Consider the following 20,859-nt stretch of genomic DNA (forward strand, 5'->3'; position numbering starts at 1 on the left):
TTCTCTCTTGCCCCCCTCCATGTGACAAGGTAGGCAACTGCAAGCCACAAAGCCAGCTTTCACCAAAACTCGCCCATGCTAACACCCTGCCATTGACTTCCAGCCTGAAGAACCTGAGAAGACGTGTTAAGGTTGTCGCGGGCACCCAGATACCCAGTCTGTGGTGCCGAGTTACGGCAGGCCTGGCTGACCACCACACCCCCTGACCCTCTCCGGTCTCCCAACAAACCCCTCTGTCTGAACATGTGTCCTCTTCTTTTTCATCCTCAGCGTACTTTTCTGATCTCTGCTTCTCCATCTGAGTCATACCATCCTTCTTCAGTTCTTCAGTATGAATATTCCCCAGCGTCATCCATTTGGCCATCTTCTCTCGCTTTTGCGGCCCTTTGACACTGAACAGTTTGACTTAAAGGCCTGATTTAAATGGCTTCCTCTGTCTAGAGGACCACAGAGTCAGATCTCTAATCTGTTTTACACTCCTTAATTAAAGACTTCAATTTTCAGGTGCATCTCTACCCAGATGTCCCGCTAAGAATTCAAGATCCACGTGTACAAAACGCAGCCGACCATCCCTTTGTCAAGCTGGCTTCTGGGGCCTCTTTCTATTAATGGCCCAACATCCTTCCAGACAGAACCTGAGTCACCCCGCTCCTCAGACCTAGTCATTTGCCATTGATGCCAACTTTAATTTTGTAGTATCTCTAGCGCCACCCTTTCCTGCCTTTCCCACAACTTCCTGCGTTCCCCCCGCCCCGTTCACCTCGCTGTACTTCCTCCGCGGCATGCCCTTTTGCTCATGACTTCATGTCCAATCTCTTGGCATTTTCAGATGAGCTTAGTGAACTTCATGCATTTCTATGTGTAGTGAGATTCTTCCTTTCCAAAAAAGGTAAACATTAAATAATAAAATAATGACAGTGATAAAAAAGAAAAGGAAAATAATTGGACAAAAATAGTAAAAACGAATAGGACAGCTCATACAAAATAATAAGGTAGAAAAGGAAAATACATAGGGAAACTTTCTGAAAATGATTTCTTCTCCAGTTGTGTGTTGCTTACCTATGTGTATTTGTGCTGCATGTACAGAAGGATCCAGGGAAAATAAAGGGAAAAGACTGAGTGAACCGTATAGTAAGGACTTAATATATCTGTATCCCATCCATGTTTATACCAGATGACTCCAAGCCGGTAGTCCTGTCTTTTAATTTCCGCATAAAATTCACTTACTAGGAGCCTAAAGTTAGATAAATTGTGATCTGCATTGGCTAGTTAGATTAAGGCTGGAAGCATACTTAACTTTCAATTAAGTGGCAAAGACAGGGTAATGAGTAAGTCAGGCTATTTAGAAAATATGTTTAGAGAATTAAAAAAGGACTAAAGATAGCTTCTTGAGAAAGTGCAAAAGGTGATGAGAAAATCGTGAAAAAGAGCCTGGGGAAATGTTTCAGAAACTGTAGACAGCCAAGCCAGTTTCGCAGCGTGTATTGATGCTGGTGCGAGGTGAAGAGGAAGGGTGACCCTCCGACTGGACTAAAATGGAGCATGTGTGGTAACTCTCAGATCAACAGGTGCGGGACTTGAACTCAGAGGACGGAGCGTGGAAGTGTTCTCGAAGCATCACAGCCATTGCAGGGCCTCCACGGACGGAGGGGGCTTCTCTGCCTTTCACTTCGAGGAGGTGACCAGAGTGTGTGGAGTGATCACGTGGCCTCAGCTGCTGAGCGGCCTCTGTCCCTCAGGAGCTTTGGGGTTTGGGCCAGGTCACGAGAGTCTGGAGTTCTGTTCCGCCATCTGCGAGTGGGGAGGACTGCGGTAAGCAGCCTCTAAGGTCTCCTCGAGGGCTGAACTTGGATCGTGTCAGTGCCTGTGTCCTTATGTTGACTTTTGTGTAAAAGATACTGAAACCCAGGAGACACATTGTTTGTGTTCGCTGTGAACAGGAAAGTTTCTTCCGACCCTCCCTGTTTTCAGTTGGTCAGAGACGAGAAGGCCTTGAAACAATGTAGTTGTGGTTTGGGGTTTAATGGGAAAGAACTTGCTCTCTCAACATGCCCCTTGGGGCGTCCAGACACACACCTGCAAATCCGTGTTCAGAAGCCAGGTGTCATTTCTGGTAATGATTTCTTCTGAACTGATCCTAATGTAGAAACTCAGAAAGAAGTGAATTTCTGTTGGAATTTGCTGCATTTCTTCGGCTGGCCTGGTTCCAGCATAAGCTTCAAGGACCGTGTCTCAGTGTCAGTGACAGAAGACCATTTTCTGTCTCAAGAATCAGAAAGAGCTGAACGGAAGACTCTAGAAGGCCCGTGACTGCCCGGCAGCCTCTAACCAGTCAGTGGCCTGTGTACCCCACTCCCCCAGAGCTGCCAGAGAAACCTCTCTCGCCCCGCCCGGGGGTCTCCAGGATGGGAGCCTTGGGTGAATCACCGAAGAGGGAAGATCTAACTCAAAAAATCTAACTCTCTTCTGTGTCAACATTACTCTAATCCAGCTCTTTTTTTCCCCACCTTTATTAGCCTTTTCCCTAGGATTTTAAAGGAAAATTTCTCAGAAAAATATACTTTCCCATAATTTATTCCTCTCCTTTACAATAAAGATGCTTTAAGTGTGTCAGAGAAACCACAGCCTTTTTAGTTGTCTTTTTTTTTAATATATAAATTTATTTTTGGCTGCGTTGGGTCTTCATTGAGGTGTGCGGGCTTCTCATTGCGGTGGCTTCTCTTGTTGCGGAGCACGGGCTCTAGGCACGCGGGCTCAGTGGTTGTGGCTCACGGGCTCAGTGGTTGTGGCTTGCAGGCTCAGTAGTTGTGGCTCGTGGGCTCTAGAGCGCAGGCTCAGTAGTTGTGGCGCACGGGCTTAGTTGCTCCGCGGCATGTGGGATCTTCCCGGACCAGGGCTCGAACCCGTATCCCCTGCATCGGCAGGCGGATTCTTAATCACTGCGCCACCAGGGAAGCCCCTCTAGTTGTCTTCTGATTCTACTTTGATTCCTAAAACCAAAGAGGCTCAAAGTGGAATTTTGCACAACGGGGTCTCCTTAGAGTTCACGGGGGGTCCCGAGAGGGCCCCTCCCACCTGCGTTTCTGGGATGTCTTCATCCCCTCGGTCCCAGGCCCAAAAGTCTGACCTTCCATTTTAGCAGATAAATTTAACCTTTGTTTTCCCCGGCTGTATGTACTGCCAGAACAATCTGAGTAATAATCACCATGGTATATTAAAGTCCCCATTTTTCAGAGTCACCCCAGAGCACTGGCTTTATAACCAGACGGGCCGGGGTCACCTCCTGTTTCTGCCATACTCACTAGCAACGACCAAGGACAAGCTCCTTAAGCTACATTTTAGATTCTTCTTGTGTAACACATACACACTCGCTCCCCATCAGATGGTTGTGAAGATTCGATGAGATCATGTAGATGATGTCTTATAAGGTCAGCAAACTGAATCTATAAAGAACCAGACAGTAAATATTTTAGGCTTTGCTGGCCTTGGGGTCTCTGTCGCAATTTCTCAGCTCTGCCACTGTGGTTCCAAAGCAGCAGCCTTAGGCCACAGGTAAATGGATGAGCTTGTAAACATTGAAAAGCCCTGTTTTCCTTCTTTCATCAGTACTTCACTTCCGACACCGACTGTGTGTGTTTCCTCCCCAAGAAATTCCCGACACCAGCTGGGTGTCCTACCGTTTCATTCAGTTCTGAGACCGTATCCCATAGATTAAGAGCTCAGCCCCACAAGGCCGCCCCAGCTTCAGAGCCTAATCACAAATTCATGCCACAACCAGCTGTAAATGGAAGCTTCCCACGGCCCAGCCCTCGGGTCCCACGTTATGCTAGAGGAGCTCACAGAATTCAGGAAACAGCTTGCTTACTATATTACCCGTTGATTATAAACGGATACAATTCAAGAGCGGCCAGATGGAAGAGACGCACAGGGCAGGCGTGGGGAAGGACCCGGAGCTTCCGCGAGCTCTGGCTGCACCATCCTTCTACGCCTCCACGTGTTCCCCAGCCCAGAGCTCGCCCCTGCGCTTGGGGTTGTCTGTGGAGGCTTCGTTATGTAGGCGTGATTGATTAACTCATTGCCCATCAGTGATTAACCTCCAACCCCCCTGCCCGCCCCCGAGAGATCTGGGAGGGATGCAAAGTTCCAACCTTCTAATCTCAGGTTGGCTTCCCTGGCAAGGAGGCCCCGTCCTAGGCTACCCAGGGGCCTCCAGCCTCCAGCTACCTCGTTTGCGTAAAAAACCCCATCACTCCGGAGATTCCAAGGGTTTGGGGAGCTGGGTGCCAGGAAACAGAAAAGGGCAAGGGTGGGCAGAGACCAACTATATGTTTCTTATTATGGCACAACGTGGCTGTGTTCAGTGAAGCTGTATTTGTGGACACTGCAATTTGAATTTTCATTTCGTGCTCGTTTATCATGAGACGTTCTTTCGGCTTGCCTCCATTACATAATGGGAAGACCACTCTTAGCGCAAAGGCTGGACGAAACCGGGCAGTAGGCTGGACCTGACCCACAGGCCGACCCCCCGAGCGCCCAGTGTCCGGCTCAGGGCTGGCTTAGCTTCGTCTGAGCCTCCCGTTGGCTCAGCACCCGCGCCTCCATTGCCATGCGTTTCTTCGGGCCTCCTTGGTTTTCTCTTTGTTGGTGCCCGTGTGGCCAGGCGTACGCATCTTGATTGATTTGTCTGGGTGAGGCTGGGAAGGTTCTGTCTCCAGCAATGCTCACAGATCTCAAGTTTTTATGACGCTGTTAGTTTGTGGTCTTTCTTCTCAAGGATCTTGGGGAAAGTTCCAAGGGCTGGATTAGAAGAATCCGGAGTCATTGTTGTGTCTTCTTCCATAATCTTCCTTCCAAATATGACAGGTTAGAGCCCAGATGATTTGACTTTCTTCCACCATAGAGTGAATTCTGTGCTCGTAAGGTCACCCTTCCTTCCCATCAAGGAGAAGCCACCTTAATGCCTCCTCGTTGTTCAAAATGTTAAATCAGATGCTCCACAGATATGACGGTCAATCCCAGAATGTACTATACTCTTGTCACAAACCCTGTTTCAGTCAGTCGCTGGATGAGGTACCTTGATTTCACAAATATCTTAAAATTAACATTCCAATAAGTGTCTCACCTCTCCCTCCTCATCACCTAAACCTCTCTACAAAGTAAGTCAACTTTGAGAAGGTAAGTAGATAAGAGGGTTAACACTGAATCAATTTTGAGAACAGGTAACTTATCAAAGTAGTGATAGGAGAAAAAATATTTTGTATAACAAATACTAATCACTTGTCAATCTAGCGTTCTAGGAAAAGAAAATCAGATACCATGGAATTTCTATTTTACCTTGGTTGTTATGAGTTTATTTTGTTTAAAAAATTTCCACATTGGGAATAATGTGTATTTATTGAAAATAGTATGCACTCCAATGACATAATATTTGCTTGATTGATATAACGAGTTTGGTTTAATGAGTGGAAAAAGAGATTTAAAACCTAGCATAGTCCTTCAATGTTTATTCTAATATTTTATTAAAGAAATTTGGCATGCAACTTATTAGCTAATAGAATTACATAAGATGAAACCAAAATAGCATCTTAGTGCCCTGGGCTGTGCTGTAAACTCTATTATTTTGTAATTCAATAAAAGGAACCCTAACTATTGACATAGATAACAACTTTCTTGGCATGCAGTAGTGTTCTCCAAGTGGAGAATGTTTTTTATATTTGTGGGACACCAAGCACCTGATATAAATCAGAGTTCCCTTGGCTTTGAAAAGTGAAGAGAAAAAATGTCACAGCTTGAAAATATTACCTGTCTTTCTGAGAAGATAGAATACGTTTGTCAGTCGTTTATTTCATGACCTTCTGTGCGTGTGATTGTTCTGTGGAAGGCCTTTACATACATTGTCTCTGATCCTTCGTATATCCCTGTTTCATACCATTTTACCGGTGAGGTAACAGAAGCTTCAGTGAAGTTAAGCAAATGGTTCAGTGTCACACCACTGCTGAGAAGGAAATGTGCTGGTTGACATGTATTCAGCACACACTGTGCCAGGTGCTTTCCTAAGTACTTTATATGTATCGATGTTTACCTTCACAACACGTGGATGAAACAGTTGTTATTAGGATGCCTATTTCCACCTGGAGAAAGTGGAGGTGAAGTTAGGCTAAGAATTTGACCCAAGTCACAGAGCTGGTAAAGGGTAGAGGAAGAGGCAAAGGCAGAGCCTCTGGTCCTGGAACCCGACTCAGCTCCTCACATGGGGTCCATTTGGAAAGTATCATCAGGGTATACTAGCTAAGTCCTAACGAGATCTGTAGAGTCTTAGAGAATGTGACTTTATTGGGTTTTCTCCCGTGTAGTTAAGTAGGCTTTTCAACGTACCTGTTATTTATTTATTTATTTTGGCTGCACAGCTTGGGGGATATTAGTTTCCCAACCAGGGACTGAACCTGGGCCCTGGGCAGTGAAAGTGCCGAGTTCTACCCAGTGGACCACCAGGGAATTCCCGCCTTACTTGTAAATTTAAATCAAACATTGTTGAGAATACAGGCACTTCTTGTACAACGTAACTTCCTAAAAAACCGTGTGTTGCAAAACTACGCACTAAAAATGAAAGGATTTATGGGAAGAAAATATGTTGGGGTGAAACCAGTCAGCACTTATGGACACTAACAAAAGCTATAACAATCCTAACAAATATACAAGCTTAGTTAAAAAGACGAGCTGAATTCTGATGAATACTGCGCTACAGTAATTACAGGACTGATTTAAGGGACAAAAGGTAGCTTGATTGGAAGGGACTATATTATAGGAAAGCACAGAGCCTGCTGAGCTACAGAGACACGGAACCAATAAAGGAAACTCTGTAACAGGTTTTTCCAAGACAGGACGTGTGTTCAGACTGAGCTGAGGGGACCTGCAGGGGTGGGTGGGCGTCTTCAAATGTGACCGCTACGTTACGCTGACATTATTCCCCTATTTATTAGTATGAGCCAAACCACAATACAGAAATACCCAGTGTTTATCTGCAAATAGATGAAAACAAAATGGCTTTTTATAGAGTAAAAAGGCCTTACTCATCTCCCTTAACCCTTTTCATAATAACCACTATATTTTCTGTAAATTTTTTTTTTAAATTTAATTTTATTTATTTATTTATTTTTGGCTGCGTTGGGTCTTCGTTGCTGCGCGCGGGCTTCCTCTAGCTGCGGAGAGAGGGGGCTACTCTTCGTGGCGGTGCGCGGGCTTCTCATCGCGGTGGCTTCTCTTGTTGCGGAGCACGGGCTCCAGGTGCACCGGCTTCAGTAGCTGTGGCGCACGGGCTCGGTAGTTGTGGCTCGCGGGCTCTAGAGCGCAGGCTCAGTAGTTGTGGCGCACGGGCTTAGTTGCTCCGCGGCACGTGGGATCTTCCCGGACCAGGGCTCGAACCCGTGTCCTCTGCCTTGGCAGGCGGATTCTTAACCACTGCACCACCAGGGAAGCCGCTGTAAATGTATTTTTAAATGACTATGTCTTTGTAAGGAACTATTTGAGCAGTATGCCTATGATGGGGATTAGAGGAATAGCTGGAGATTACTTCATGTGTTTGAGGAACAAAATATCAAAACGTTTATCTGATTTCCTCATGATCTGCCATAAGTGGGAATGATATTGAATTTGAAGAGATAGTAACTGTACGCATTCAGATTTCAGTGGTGATCCTTAAAAGCACAGATATTTAGGATTTATAGTCCCAAAGGTTTTACTCTTTAATTAGTTATAAAGCATCCTGTAGACATTTTGCTGTAACAGTTGAGAATCAAAAAACGATCATTCGTAGAGTTAAAAACCTCCCTACTCTAGAGTGCACTAAACTTCGCCCTTACTTCAAACTTGTCACTGAATTGCCTGCTGAATGCAATAAGAAAGGTATGATCACAGCCACCTGATTTTCAAGAAAGGATTAATGTAGTGTGTTAAACGTGAGTTATGTCCCCTCCCGTAGGGTAGCTTTAGCGAGGCAGTTGTTTCCAGCAGCGGATGCCGGTATTTTGGGTCCCCAGAGCTGAGGTTGCCGTGGCCTTTAGAGTTGACCTCTTAGTTTTGGGGAGGGTGGCCAGTACTGGCTCTTAGGAGCAAAAACATTTAAGAAAAGCACCCTCCACTCTTGCAGAGAGCTAGAGACGCCTTGCACCGGGAGGGTGAGTCCCTGGCCTGGAATCTGAACGGCAGTCAGCTTGCCCACGTCTGGGCTTTTGAAGAAGGAAGAATGGCTCCCCTAAAGGGGGTTTCAGTAGGAGAGTTGAAGCATCCAGCTCCCACGAGGGGTTATGCAATATTGAAAACCGCACATCTGGGCTTAGTGATGGCCTAATGACCAAATCCTGGGAAGTGAACTGCAGACCGTTTTGGTGGCCGTCCCTGGACCCTGGTCTCCGATCCGCAGGGCTGGGGTATTGAGAAGGTGAGTCCGGGGCCTGTGGGCTCCCTTTCCTTCATCGCCACGGCCGCCCAGGAGACACAGCCTGTGGGTTCTCTCTCTGAAACACTGCAGGGGCTGATCCACTTTTTATCCTCAGGGTGTCTCCGTAATCCCACCCGGATCGGCCGCCTGTCCAACTCTGACCCAGCCCTCATCCTGCATTTCAGATAATCTTTTAAAAATACCATCCCGATCTCACCTCCTGGTCACTCGGCTGCTTGCCCTCAGAAGGGAGCGGTGGCTGCCGCAGCGAGGATTACACGCTCGCGTCTGGGCCGTCCTGGCCTCCCCGGGGGCTCCCCGGCCGCTTGCGCCAGCCGGGCCGGCATTGCTTCAGTTCCTGGAACGTGACTGGGTCCGTCCTGGCCTCCAAGCGTGCTGTTCTGTCTGGGGCGCTCTCCACCTGGCTCGTGGCCACTGGTCAGCTCGCTGTCTCTTCCTGCTGGGACTGGGTTTGGACCCCTCGTGTCCCTCCTGGATCGCAGTGTGCCTGTCCTTTAAGAGCACACGTCACGCTGGGAACTGTCGTGTCAGGAGGAGTTTTCCTAAAGGAAGCCCTCCTACGCGGCTGGTGGGAGCGTACATCGGTGCAGCCACTGTGGAGAACGGTATGGAGGTGCCTTTAAAACTAAAAATAGAGCTGCTGTTATGACCCAGCAATCCCACTGCTGGGCATCTCTCCGGAGAAAACCATAAATCACAAAGACACATGCATGCACCCCAGTGCTTGCAGCAGCTCTATTTACGGTAACCAGGTCATGGAAGCAACCTAATTATCCATCGACAGAGGAATGGGTAAAGAAGATGTGGTACGAATATGCAATGGGATATTACTCAGCCATAAAAAAGAACAGAATGATGCCATTTGCAGCAACGTAGATGGACCTAGAGATTCTCATACTGAGTGAAGTAAGTCAGACAGAGCAAGACAAATGCCATGTGATATAGCTAATATGTGGAATCGAAAATACGGTACAAATGAACTTATTTACAAAGCAGATACAGACTCACAGACATAGAGAACAGACTTGGGTTACCAAAGGAGAAAAGGGGCGGGGGAGGGATAAATTAGGAGTTACACACACAAAAAAGAAATAGTTTTTCTACTGGATTGTAAGCTCCGTGTCGCTGTGTTGTCTCTTGTGTGTGGCTCTGCCCTTGCGTCTGGAAGAAGGTCCCACACAGTTAGGCCATCCGTCAACGCTTGTTGAACAGAATGAAAGTGAACAAATGAAGGAATGAAGCAGGAAGCAATCCAGTGCCTCAGAGAATCCACGGGAATGGAGATTATGAAAAGCAGAATGCCAGCGGCAGGGGAGTCAGGCGTGTGCAGAGCTTTAAGTTTCAGGAGCTCACGGTTGAATTTAGCAAACGGAGGTTTGGGTGACACGGTAGAAGCAAAGCCAGGGCCTCGTAGGCACAGGAATAAATCTCATCTAAGGGGGCGAGCGCAGCCCAGGGCCCGTGACCAGAAGGGGAAGCAGAGGGGACTGGGGAGCTGGGAGCGGGGGCCTCCGCTGGCCCTCCTTCCGACCAGCACTGCACAGACTTGGAAGTTCTCACCCGCTTTTCTACTACTTTGTCCTGCTGTCCTGATCTATGGCAGGGGAAAGTTCTATAAATATTGCTTACTGCCAGGTGAAAAGAAACACATTTTAAAGGCCTGATTTTTGGATTTTTATTTATTAATTTTTCAGCTTTTAAGGAATGAAAACGTTCGATTTTCTGGACATGAAGCTGTCTTCTTGACGTTTATTTAGGAAAATGGTTGCTACAGCTTGGGCCGGGGTTGGCACACTTTATCCTTACCGAGGCAGTTTGTTTTGAAGTTCTCTCTTCTTTCAGCTGCTCTTCAAAATCTGGACTTTGGAATTTAATCTTAAAACACTTATATTTCTTGGATCACAGGTTTCGGCATGGCTGGGCGCTAAGTCTGGCATACGACCTGCTGTTGGAAAACAGGCTTTCTGTGTGAGAGAGTTTGCATAGGGTGCTTTCTTCAGGTTTTTTGTTACATGTGGAAACAAGGGTTTTGCGCTTCATTCTCTGCTAGACGTTCACGATGGAGAATCGCATTATCTGCACAGCAAGGCGTCCGCATTACCTTTCTAAATTTTTATTGGAGTCTAGTTGCTTCACCGCGCTGTGTTCCTTTTAGGTGCACAGCACAGTGAATCAGTTATACACACACATAGATCCACTCTTTCTGCCTCCTGGTCATTAATTTGAGGCCAGTACATGGGTCTTTATTCTCACCCTAGTGGAGTTAGTCACTTACCAGTAAAGGGAGAGAGCAGTCAGTGGGCTTGGAGGCCGTTTAATCATTAACCCTGGGGGTGGCAAATACCTCTCCGAGTTTCTGAGAATCTCTCTCCCACTGCTTTAGCCAAGGCCTTGTCACCAAAGTTATCACTTTGATCCACTTGTTTTTTCCTTCCGCTGTCACTACCGTCTCTACACCCAGCTCTGTACTGGAGTCAGGAACTGACCCAGCCGTTTCTGAAGTTGCTGCTAATGTTACACGTAAAAATCACCGTTCGTTCTGTTGAAGAACATAGTCTGTCTTCCTGGCAAACGCAAGACAAACACGGGTTTCCAAGGTATCAGCACTGGGTGCATCTGTTCATAGTGTAACCTCATCAGCTGAACAGACGAAGGATGCTAATTAGTTTGTTGATACATATGTGATTTAATGGGACTTAACTGATCTTGAAGTATGCACAGCTTGTTTCCTGTCGCTGTTTTTAGTTTAATAAGAAAAACCATGTTAGGCACATTGGCTGGAAATTAGAGCATTGTGCCATCTCGGAGAAGAAAGAATTTCCAGGAACGTTGACTGGTCAGTTGTCTCCTGCTCTAGTGAGATTGAAGAGAAGATGAGGGTAAAATATTGGGTTTGGGGACGGGGTTGAAATCCAATTTAAATGAGAAGATTAAGCATAATGGAAGAATTTTCATAAACTACATTATGTCAGACTCCTAGGTCCAATACTAAAATTATAATAGGTACCAGGATAACTTATGTTAGGAAGCAATTCCAGACCTGCATCAGCTCCAACATATAATCTTGTATTTTTTGTGGCCTTCTTTTTTTTTGACCGCCCTCTTTTCTAGTTATTGTATTATATGTTTACATAACGGAAACCCTGGCATTCAATTAATATGGTTCTTCTTCCTAAAAATTCATATAAAATAATGGTATTATAATTTTTACGAATGAATATTTATTTAATATTATCTACTATACTCTCCTTTATTATCTTCAAGTTGTACAGAACTGGATCCACAGAGGTTTTCTCTGTTTTAGGGGTGGGATGGGGAGAAGAGGTGAAGAAGTAACTCTGACCCTATAGTCAGAATTATATTTGGATTAAAATGCTTCAGTTAATTTGCTCAGCTTTTTGCAAACAGCAGTCAGCACACTATGGCCTGTGGGCCCAGTGCAGCCTGTTTTTATGGGAACACGTCCATGCCCGGCCCTCTGTGTATCTGCTGTGGCTGCTTTCCTGCCAGCAATGGCAGAGTGGAGCCACTGACTGCAAAGCTGAAGTGACCTATGGCCATTTACAGGAAGGTTTGACCCTGATCTACAGTATGTGTGAGGACAGGAATTAGTAAACAGTAACAGTTATGTTGAGATACATTAAAGACTGAGAAACAGACATTTGTAGAATTGAACCTTAAACGAAGCCTGGTTGAGAGCCCTAGATCTGTAGATTCTTCAGAATCCAAGTAACCGCTCCTGCATCACCAGATTCCCTTTGGGCCACTCAGCAGCCCGCTGACAGAGACAGTGCCCTCTTCCCTGCCCGCAGGATAAGGTTTCTGCTCCTGAACGCGGAGGATCTTCCTTTGAACCTTCTGAAGATAGTAAATGACGTGTGATCACAGATTTGGGGTTTGACTTTAAGAAACAGAGAGTCACTTATATGTGGAATCTTAAAAAATGACACAAATGAACGTATTAATAAAACAGAAACAGACTCACAGACATAGAAAACAAACTTATGGTTATCAAAGGGGAAAGGCGGGGGGCAGGGATAAATTAGGAGTTTGGGATTAATATACACACACTACTATATAGATAACCAACAAGGATCTACTGTATAGCACAGAGAACTCTCCTCAATATTTTGTAACAACCTATAAGGGGAAATAATCTGAAAAAATAGATATCTATGTGTATAACTGAGTCACTTTGCTGAAACTAACACAACATTGTAAATCAACTGTAGTCCAATATAACATAAAAATGTTTAAAAAGAAAAAAGAAACAGAGAGTCCTGGCAGCTTCTTCTGGCCAGTCAGCAGCCATCATCTTCCTCAAACCTGATAACCCCGCAGCACCCCAGGGGCTGTCAGATGTGAATTTAGCTTCCTTATTTGTCCCAGTTTAGGAAGTGAATTGTCCATTGTTATAAGCTTGTTAGTAACTTATCTGTGACAAATTACAAGCTGATGTTTATACATATTAGGAACATATTGAGAGCTCTGAGGGGCATAGAAAAGACAAAAAAATAATCGAACTCCAGTTCCAAAGACTGAAACATAAGATTTTTTTTTTTTAACATCTTTATTGAAGTATGCTTGCTTCACAATGGTGTGCTAGTTTCTGCTCTATACAAAGTGAATCAGCTCTACATACACATGACGTAAGATTTTATCCCGGGTGATTCAGGTACCACCGGCCAGTGAGGAGGAGAATTATGCTCGTTTGCTTTCCAATGTAAACTTAAAAACCATATCTTTACGATAAACTAATCCTACTGTGTAAACTAAGCCTGATTATTTAGAAGCTAGTCTCACTTGGTAAAATATGAGTCTGGGTTTATCAAAAGGCATTGGCTGTGGAGTCAGATGGACCTACATTTGAACCCTAGTTCTGGCACTTTCTAGCATTTCAAATGGAATGACCTAAACTTTGAGCCTCTGGCCCATTGGAGATAATAATACCTATTCCCAATGGTTGCTGTGCGGCTTAAATGTAAATAACAGAGTTCCCAGCCCTGTACCAGGCACTTAGTAGGGGTTAAGTTACCATGGGTTCTTTTTCACTCTTTTTTTGTGCTTTTTGATCTTCCAATTATGGAAGTAGTTGGTGGGCCCAAGTTAATCAAGATCATTGTATTTTGTTTTTGTTTTTAATAAATATATTTTCTTTATTTTTATTTTTGGCTGCGTTGGGTCTTCGTTGCTGCTCGCGGGCTTTCTCTAGTTGCGGCGAGCGGGGGCTACTCTTCGTTGTGGTGCGCGGGCTTCTCATTGCGGTGGCTTCTCTTGTTGCAGAGCACGGGCTGTAGGCGTGCGGGCTCCGGAGTTGTGGCACGCGAGCTCAGTAGTTGTGGCACGCGAGCTCAGTAGTTGTGGCTCGTGAGCTCTAGAGTGCAGGCTCGGTAGTTGTGGCTCACGGGCTTAGTTGCTCCGCGGCATGTGGGATCTTCCCGGACCGGGGCACGAACCCGTGTCCCCTGCATCGGCAGGCGCACTCTCAACCACTGCGCCACCAGGGAAGCCCTTTTTGTGCTTTTTGATCTTCCAATTATGGAAGTAGTTGGTGGGCCCAAGTTAATCAAGATCATTGTATTTTGTTTTTGTTTTTAATAAATATATTTTCTTTATTTTTATTTTTGGCTGCGTTGGGTCTTCGTCGCTGCTCGCGGGCTTTCTCTAGTTGCGGCGAGCGGGAGCTACTCTTCGTTGTGGTTCGCGGGCTTCTCATTGCGGTGGCTTCTCTTGTTGCAGAGCACGGGCTGTAGGCGTGCGGGCTCCGGAGTTGTGGCACGCGAGCTCAGTAGTTGTGGCACGCGAGCTCAGTAGTTGTGGCTCGTGAGCTCTAGAGTGCAGGCTCGGTAGTTGTGGCTCACGGGCTTAGTTGCTCCGCGGCATGTGGGATCTTCCCGGACCAGGGCTCGAACCCGTGTCCCCTGCATTGGCAGGCGGATTCTTAACCACTGCGCCACCAAGGAAGCCCAAGATCACTGTACTGTTGATAAGCTGAATTTACAACCACACGGTTCCACCGAAAAGTAACTAATGAGACGTGGTTTGTGAATTGTGTGGAGACTCAGTCAGAACATCAACGAAAACAAAAGTAAGAGGGAAAGTTGGCCAGAAGGGCCATGCATGTGACTTCAGGGACCCCCTAGGAAGAGAGGCTTTCTTGGTTTACCCCGGTGTTGTCTGGATTCGGGTCCAGAGACCCTTGCAAATCCAATGGCGTGGTCTTAGGAATCAGGAGTTCTTTGAAAAAATATTACATGTTTTTCATTTTGGTGATATTTTTAAGTTATTTTACTATTTATAGAGACAAGTATCTTCTTTGCCAGTAATCATTTCAATTAATTTTTTTCATGTAATTCTTTTCGTGTAAAAGTCAGTGTTTCAGATCTAATCACATATACTTGGGCCTCATTATGTACATTTCTTTCTTTAGGTATGTTTAGGAGACATTAGACATGCTCTTCTGATTTTTCAGAGAAGACAGCACAATGAGAATGTAGCAGTACCAGCAGAGACATGACATAGATTGAGACTCAGCCTCTGCCATAAAACCGTAGTGTTTCACTCTTGTGGACTCACACAGGACCAAATGGGCTATAAAAATGAGAAGCAGTAGTTTGTGCTAAAGACATTTTGGAGAAAATTGCATTCCGTTTGAAAAATATTAAAATACTAAAAGGAAGTACTAGTGTGCTAGGATGTATACGTATTAAATAAAGTTCTTTACCAGATGTTCCATCCATCAACTGACATTTGCACCAGAATTTTTTTTTTTACCTGAAAATGACCTAGCACTGTATGGCCTTTGCTTTTTCACACCTGCCGTTCTCTGTTTCCGTAGGAATCCAGAGTCGCTCCTCTTTCTGTTCTGACCTTCTGCTGCCCCTGGACGCTCCAGTCACCAGTGTCCCTGGTCCCGTGGTGGCTTCTGCGGGCCGGTCCCCTAAGAACAGCCGCCAGGAGGTGATCACCATGTTTTGCGCGAAGCTGAAGGACCTGCAGATCACGGGGGACTGCCCCTTCTCGCTGCTGGCCCCTGGCCAGGTCCCCGAAGAGCCCGCGGGCCAGGCCCCCGAAGAGCCCGCGGGCCAGGCGGCAGGGGGCGGGCCCGCAGCTCCGCCCGGAGGGCAGGGCCCCTGTCCCGGCGACCCCGGGAAGAAGCCGCCCGGAGGGCTTCCTCAGAGGAAAAGCAGCCGTAGCCGCGTCTACCTGCACACTTTGGCAGAGAGTATTTGCAAACTGATTTTCCCGGAGGTGAGTACCTGGCCTTTCGACATTTTACTGATAATTTGGAAAATGGCAAAAGGATGTTTTCCTAAGGAAAATGTGAACACTTGCTTTCTCACTTCCAAGGGTACAGTCGATGTAGACTGTTTTCCGGAAACATTTAAAAACATTTTTTTTTTTAAAGCAGTCATTTTCTTAAATTGTGTTTAATCGGAAAATGTTTAAAATCTTGCATGCTTCTGCAAAGCATCCTGCACTCTGACAAGCTTTATGACTCTGAGCCGCTGCTTCGCCCTTTGGCCTCAGCAGCCGTTCCTGAAAATGGAAATGCACACACACGGGCATCAGGTGAAATAATCCACAGCTCTCGCCACCCACAAGGACCCATTTTCTCCTTGTGGATGCCAAGCTATTTTTTATGGATTCGTTAGCTATATTTTTAGACCTGAATTCCTTGAAGAATAACTTACTCCCTGCTGGGTTTTCCTAAGCGCATCATCTGTTCCCTGGCAACTTGCTGGGGAGGGAAGACGGCCACATCCTGCTGGTTCAGAGTCTGAAGTCTCCACTCACGCCAGGCCTGACCTGCTTCCTTGAGTCAGGGTCACGGGCCCGCCCGTGACACCCACCTGCCCTCAGCTCAGACACGTCTTGATGTGGCTCTGTGGCCTGGGCCGCACAGCCTGAGGCCGTTTTGAGATGTGGAAAGCAGCCCTTGAGGGAGTTCTGGAAAGACCCGTGCTGTAAGGTCTCACTCATGTGTGGAATCCTAAGAATAACAACAACAACTCATAGAAAGTACAGACTGGCAGTTACGAGATAAATGAGCACTAGGCTGTAACGTGCAGCGCGGTCACTGGACCTGGCACTGCTGTGTGGTGTGTAGGAGAGTCGTTAGGCAAATCCTGTGTGAGTTCTCATCACAAGGAGACTCTGCTTTTCTTTTTTCTTTCTGTTCTTTTTACTGTATCTATATGAGAAGGTGGATGTTAGCTGAACCTATTGTGGTAATTATTTCACACTCTGTGTAAATCAAGCCGTCATGCTGTGCCCTGTAAACTTAGACCGTGATGTATCTCAATTATTTCTCAGTAAAACGGGGTGGGGGGGGGAGGAGGGAAAAAGAACTCTGGGGACAGAGCACAGACCAGGTAAAATATCTCTGGAATGCATGGGGCATGTGGAGGGTTCCTTGCCCCTTGGGGTCAAAGAGAAGAGCTACTGAAAGGCTTCACGGTGTGTCTCCCTCCCTCTGTCAGTGTTCACGGTTTTATATAAATGCGCATCAACTGGGAGACGGGATTGATGTGATCAAGCTCCAGCTCTCATCGTCCACGGATGATTTTTAATTGACTCCACAGCACCCTGTGCCTGTGTGAAGCACTGAAGAACCACAGACTGGTGACTTTTAGGAGGGGAAGGGACGTCACAGATAAACTTGTTTCACTCCCGAGGAGGACTAGAGAGGCTAAGTGACTTGACCAAGGTCACACAGCTTTGGAAGGATAGAGCAATTACTGCTGTCACCAACATGGACTCGAGTGACAAAGAAGAGACTTGAACTGAAGCTTGAAGGATGGATAAATTAGAATTAGCAGGAAGTTGAGGGAACTCACGTCAAATATAAAAAAACACGGTAGTACTTTGGTTCGTGGCCTTTGAGATGGAGATACTTAATGATCCTCTCCGTGCTCCAGTCACTAGCCAGCCAGCTTTGGCGGGGGCGAGGGGTGTAGCCCTTCCCGGGCAGGTGGCTGGCATCACAGTCTGGGAAGCAGTCGGTATTCTCATTTCCAAGGCCAGAGCGGGATGCACAGGGATGGACGGAAGGTGAGGATGGACAGCTGGAGACCTTCCATGCTTTCCCTGGGTCTTGTCATTACCATGTTGGCTTCATTATTCTGCGTGATAAATTTTGAGTTCCTACAATAGAAGTCATACACGTTGGAACCTCTTTTAAAAACATTCTGAACACCAAACGTATATGTTCCTGTTTTCCTTTTGTTTACTTAGAAGGATCTGTGGTGTTTGTTCGTGAGCTCACAGGAATAATCATCAAGGTTTGACTGCGCTGTCATGTAGCAGGGAAGGCGAGGATGTAGGCCTTCCAAGAGGCAGGAGAGGGGACCCTTGGCATCAAGGACCAGGACTCTTTTCCCACAACTGAGGCCATTTTCATTAAAACAGGGAACGTCCCAGGGCCGCGTAGTAAACCACCTGGATTACTTCATCCCCTGTTCGAACATCTACGTATCTTTGATTAAGTAGGACTTTTTTTTTTTAACCGATTCTTTTTAAGTGGACAGATTCAATGCTTAGCCTACTGTTCAGTTTCAGTTCTCTCAGTAACCCAAAGGAAGAGACCCCAAATAGTATTTGATGGCACCCTAGTTCTTGTTTTCGATAATCAGATTTAACTCCCCCATTATGTTTTATGGGGGGACAAGTATATCCTTAGCGGATTTAGAGTGGGAGATGGCTTTCCAGAGTTGTGGAATCATAGGTTACAGAAGTCTTTTTGCTCATCTAATGCAAACTTTTCATTAGTTTGAAGAAATTGACACATAAAAGGCCACTTGCTTTAAGTAAAAGATATCTGAGGAGACGGAATGTTCTCTGCACCTCATTCATCATCTGTTGCTCTTTCTGTTACATTGTTAGCTGATTTTTCTTGAATATTCTCCCCAGTAATCCTGTAAGCTCCTCAGGCAGAATGTCTTTAAAGAAATTATGATATGGTATTAGCCACAGTTGTAGCAAATCAGAACCCGCTTCCTGAATTGAATCAATTGAGTCAGCTATGCTTATATAAAGGATATCATCCCAAATCCAAGACCTGGTGAGATTAAGAGGGTCTGAGGGGACTCCTGAAGTCTCTAAATGTGCTGCAAATATTGGGTTGCAAGAAGAAAAAAGAGAAGCAGTTTTACGGCATCCTTATGAGGGAAATATCCTTGGTCTAGAAAATCATTAAAAACTGTAGAAAACACCCCATCCCAGCTCCTGCCATACTTAAAACCTTTCAATGACTTTTCATTGCTCTAACATAAAAATAAACTTTCTTAATATAGCCTCCAGGCCAAAAAAAAAAAAAAAAAACTGTAGAAAAGTTAAAAATCAACTGAAATGGCAACATATCCATAAACCAGACCAAAGAAATTCCATTCAGAGTATTCCCAACAATATTGCATCAAACAGCAGTTGTACCTGAAGTAGTAATATATGAGTATCCTCTAGGGCTGTCCTGCAGTGATTGATTCTGTGTCATGAGGCCTGAGGTCTCAGGAAAGTTGAATCCTGCTTGTGGATTTCTTGTGAACTGCGTCATCTCAGGGTCTAGGCTCAGGTTGTATTGTAGAAGCCCTAGCACCAAGGTAGGAAACTATGCACCAGCAGCCTTTACCAATGCATGTTTTGTCTGAAAAGCTTGTTGGTTTTGTTTTGTCTTGTTTTGAATTTATAACAATTTTCCAGAGGTGCAATGGTGGGTGATGAAAGTCGACAGGAAAGCCTGGTAAGCCACAATATCACCAACTTATGCTACTACAGCTTGGCTAGGACTTGGGAACTTTCTTCTTTAGAAAAACAAATTCTTTTTTTTTTTTTAAATTTTATTGGAGGATAGTTGATTTACAATGTTGTGTTAGTTTCAGGTGTACAGCACAGTGATTCAGTCATCCATATGCATATATCCATTCTTTTTCAGATTCTTTTCCCGTATGGGTCATTACAGAGTATTGAGTAGAATTCCCTGTGCTGTACAGCAGGTCCTAAGTTCTGATTCAACATGGAAAGTCAGGAAGACAGACACCTGCTCCACAAACCCCAGCAATGAGAGAGGGACCATTTCTCCTTTCTTAAAATGGCAGCATATATACTAGGAGGAAAGGACTAGACAAAGAAGTTCCTGGTGGCAGTGGGAAGGAAATGAAAGACCAGGAAGAATACAGACTGGCAAGGATAAAACCATGTACCTGGTGTTTTAACCGAAAGGTCAAGAGGAGGAGAGAGAAGGGTGGTGTCTCAATTAGCGCTCGGGGCGAGGAAGGAAAAAGTCTTTGGTGCCAGAATTGGATGGATTCTCTTTTCTCATTGCTCATCCAAAGTTCCTGGTCAGAGCAGCAATTCCCATGTAAACAAATGTAATCAAACTGTTTTAAATTGGAAACAATCTAAATCCATTTTTGAACAAGCTGAAAGAGTAACACCTCTGTACTGGCTTATATCTCCTCACTGATAGAAATGTTGTAGACCAAGCCTTCAAGACTGAATAGCTGATGGGGGCACAGGGGTGATGGTCATTCATTCATTAATTCATTCATTCATCCCATCACTGTGTAGCGAGCATCTCCTGTGGCCAGGTACGATCTCGGTGCTGGACATGCAGTAGTGAGCAAAACAGGTATTCCCTGCCCTCTTGGAGTCTCTATTCTAGTGGAGAAGACAGAAAATGTCAGTAGCAAATGCTTGAAAGACAGGCTCGTGCAGAGGCGGTGACCCTCATTACACTGCTGACCCCTCTTCCCGTATGAATAGGTTTTACGGAAAGATGGATGGGGTGGAGCTGAAACTGGCAGTCTCATATATAACTGATAAAGAGTGCCAATTGCTACAAACTTTTATGAAATTAATTTGGAAAGAGCTACTGAAAATTAAAAATCCACAGACTTTAAGGATTTCACTGAAAAAAAATACAGCTTATGGACATAAAAAGCAATATGTAAGAGAAAAAAAAAGGCCCTTGAGAAACTGCAGATTCTTGAGCACCCCCGGCTGATCGGCCTCATTTACGGTCTTGGGTTTAACGTTCCCTTCCTCCTTCCCTGATTCAAGGACTCTGAGGGACAGGCCCCCATTTCTCTTCCTAAACCCGTTCCCCACCTGCCAGGCATCCGGCCCTGGGTCAGGATCTGCCCGCCGTTCAAGCCCTTCTTTCCTCCTGAGGCAGATGTGTCCTCTCTCTCCTTACCGGAACCGTCAGAAAAATAGTTCTACATGGTAAATCTAAGTTCTCCTTTATTTCTTTTCAGCACTTGCATTTTCTTTCAGGAAATTTCACATTTCTTTTCTAAGCTCTATATGCTCTTTAAGAGCCAAAAGTTTTGGGGCTTCCCTGGTGGCCCAGTGGTTAAGAATCCGCCTGCCAATGCAGGGGACACGGGTTCAAGCCCTGGTCC

General features: G+C 45.6%; 1 protein-coding gene across 4 annotated transcripts in view; it reads left to right on the plus strand.

Moving 5' to 3' along the window:
* GUCY1A1 (guanylate cyclase 1 soluble subunit alpha 1) overlaps positions 1–20,859 on the plus strand; it is a 59,206-nt gene that overhangs the window by 14,972 nt on the left and 23,375 nt on the right. For all 4 annotated transcript variants that reach the window (XM_028491548.2, XM_007113323.4, XM_028491547.2 and 1 more), the window contains exon 2: positions 15,297–15,709. In XM_028491548.2, coding sequence (XP_028347349.1) covers positions 15,428–15,709 — 282 coding nt within the window. In that variant the 5' untranslated portion in view covers positions 15,297–15,427. The remainder of the gene's footprint in view (positions 1–15,296; positions 15,710–20,859) is intronic.

The sequence above is a fragment of the Physeter macrocephalus genome, chromosome 7 (genome assembly GCF_002837175.3).
Source record: "Physeter macrocephalus isolate SW-GA chromosome 7, ASM283717v5, whole genome shotgun sequence".
Classification (NCBI taxonomy): Eukaryota; Metazoa; Chordata; class Mammalia; order Artiodactyla; family Physeteridae; genus Physeter; species Physeter macrocephalus.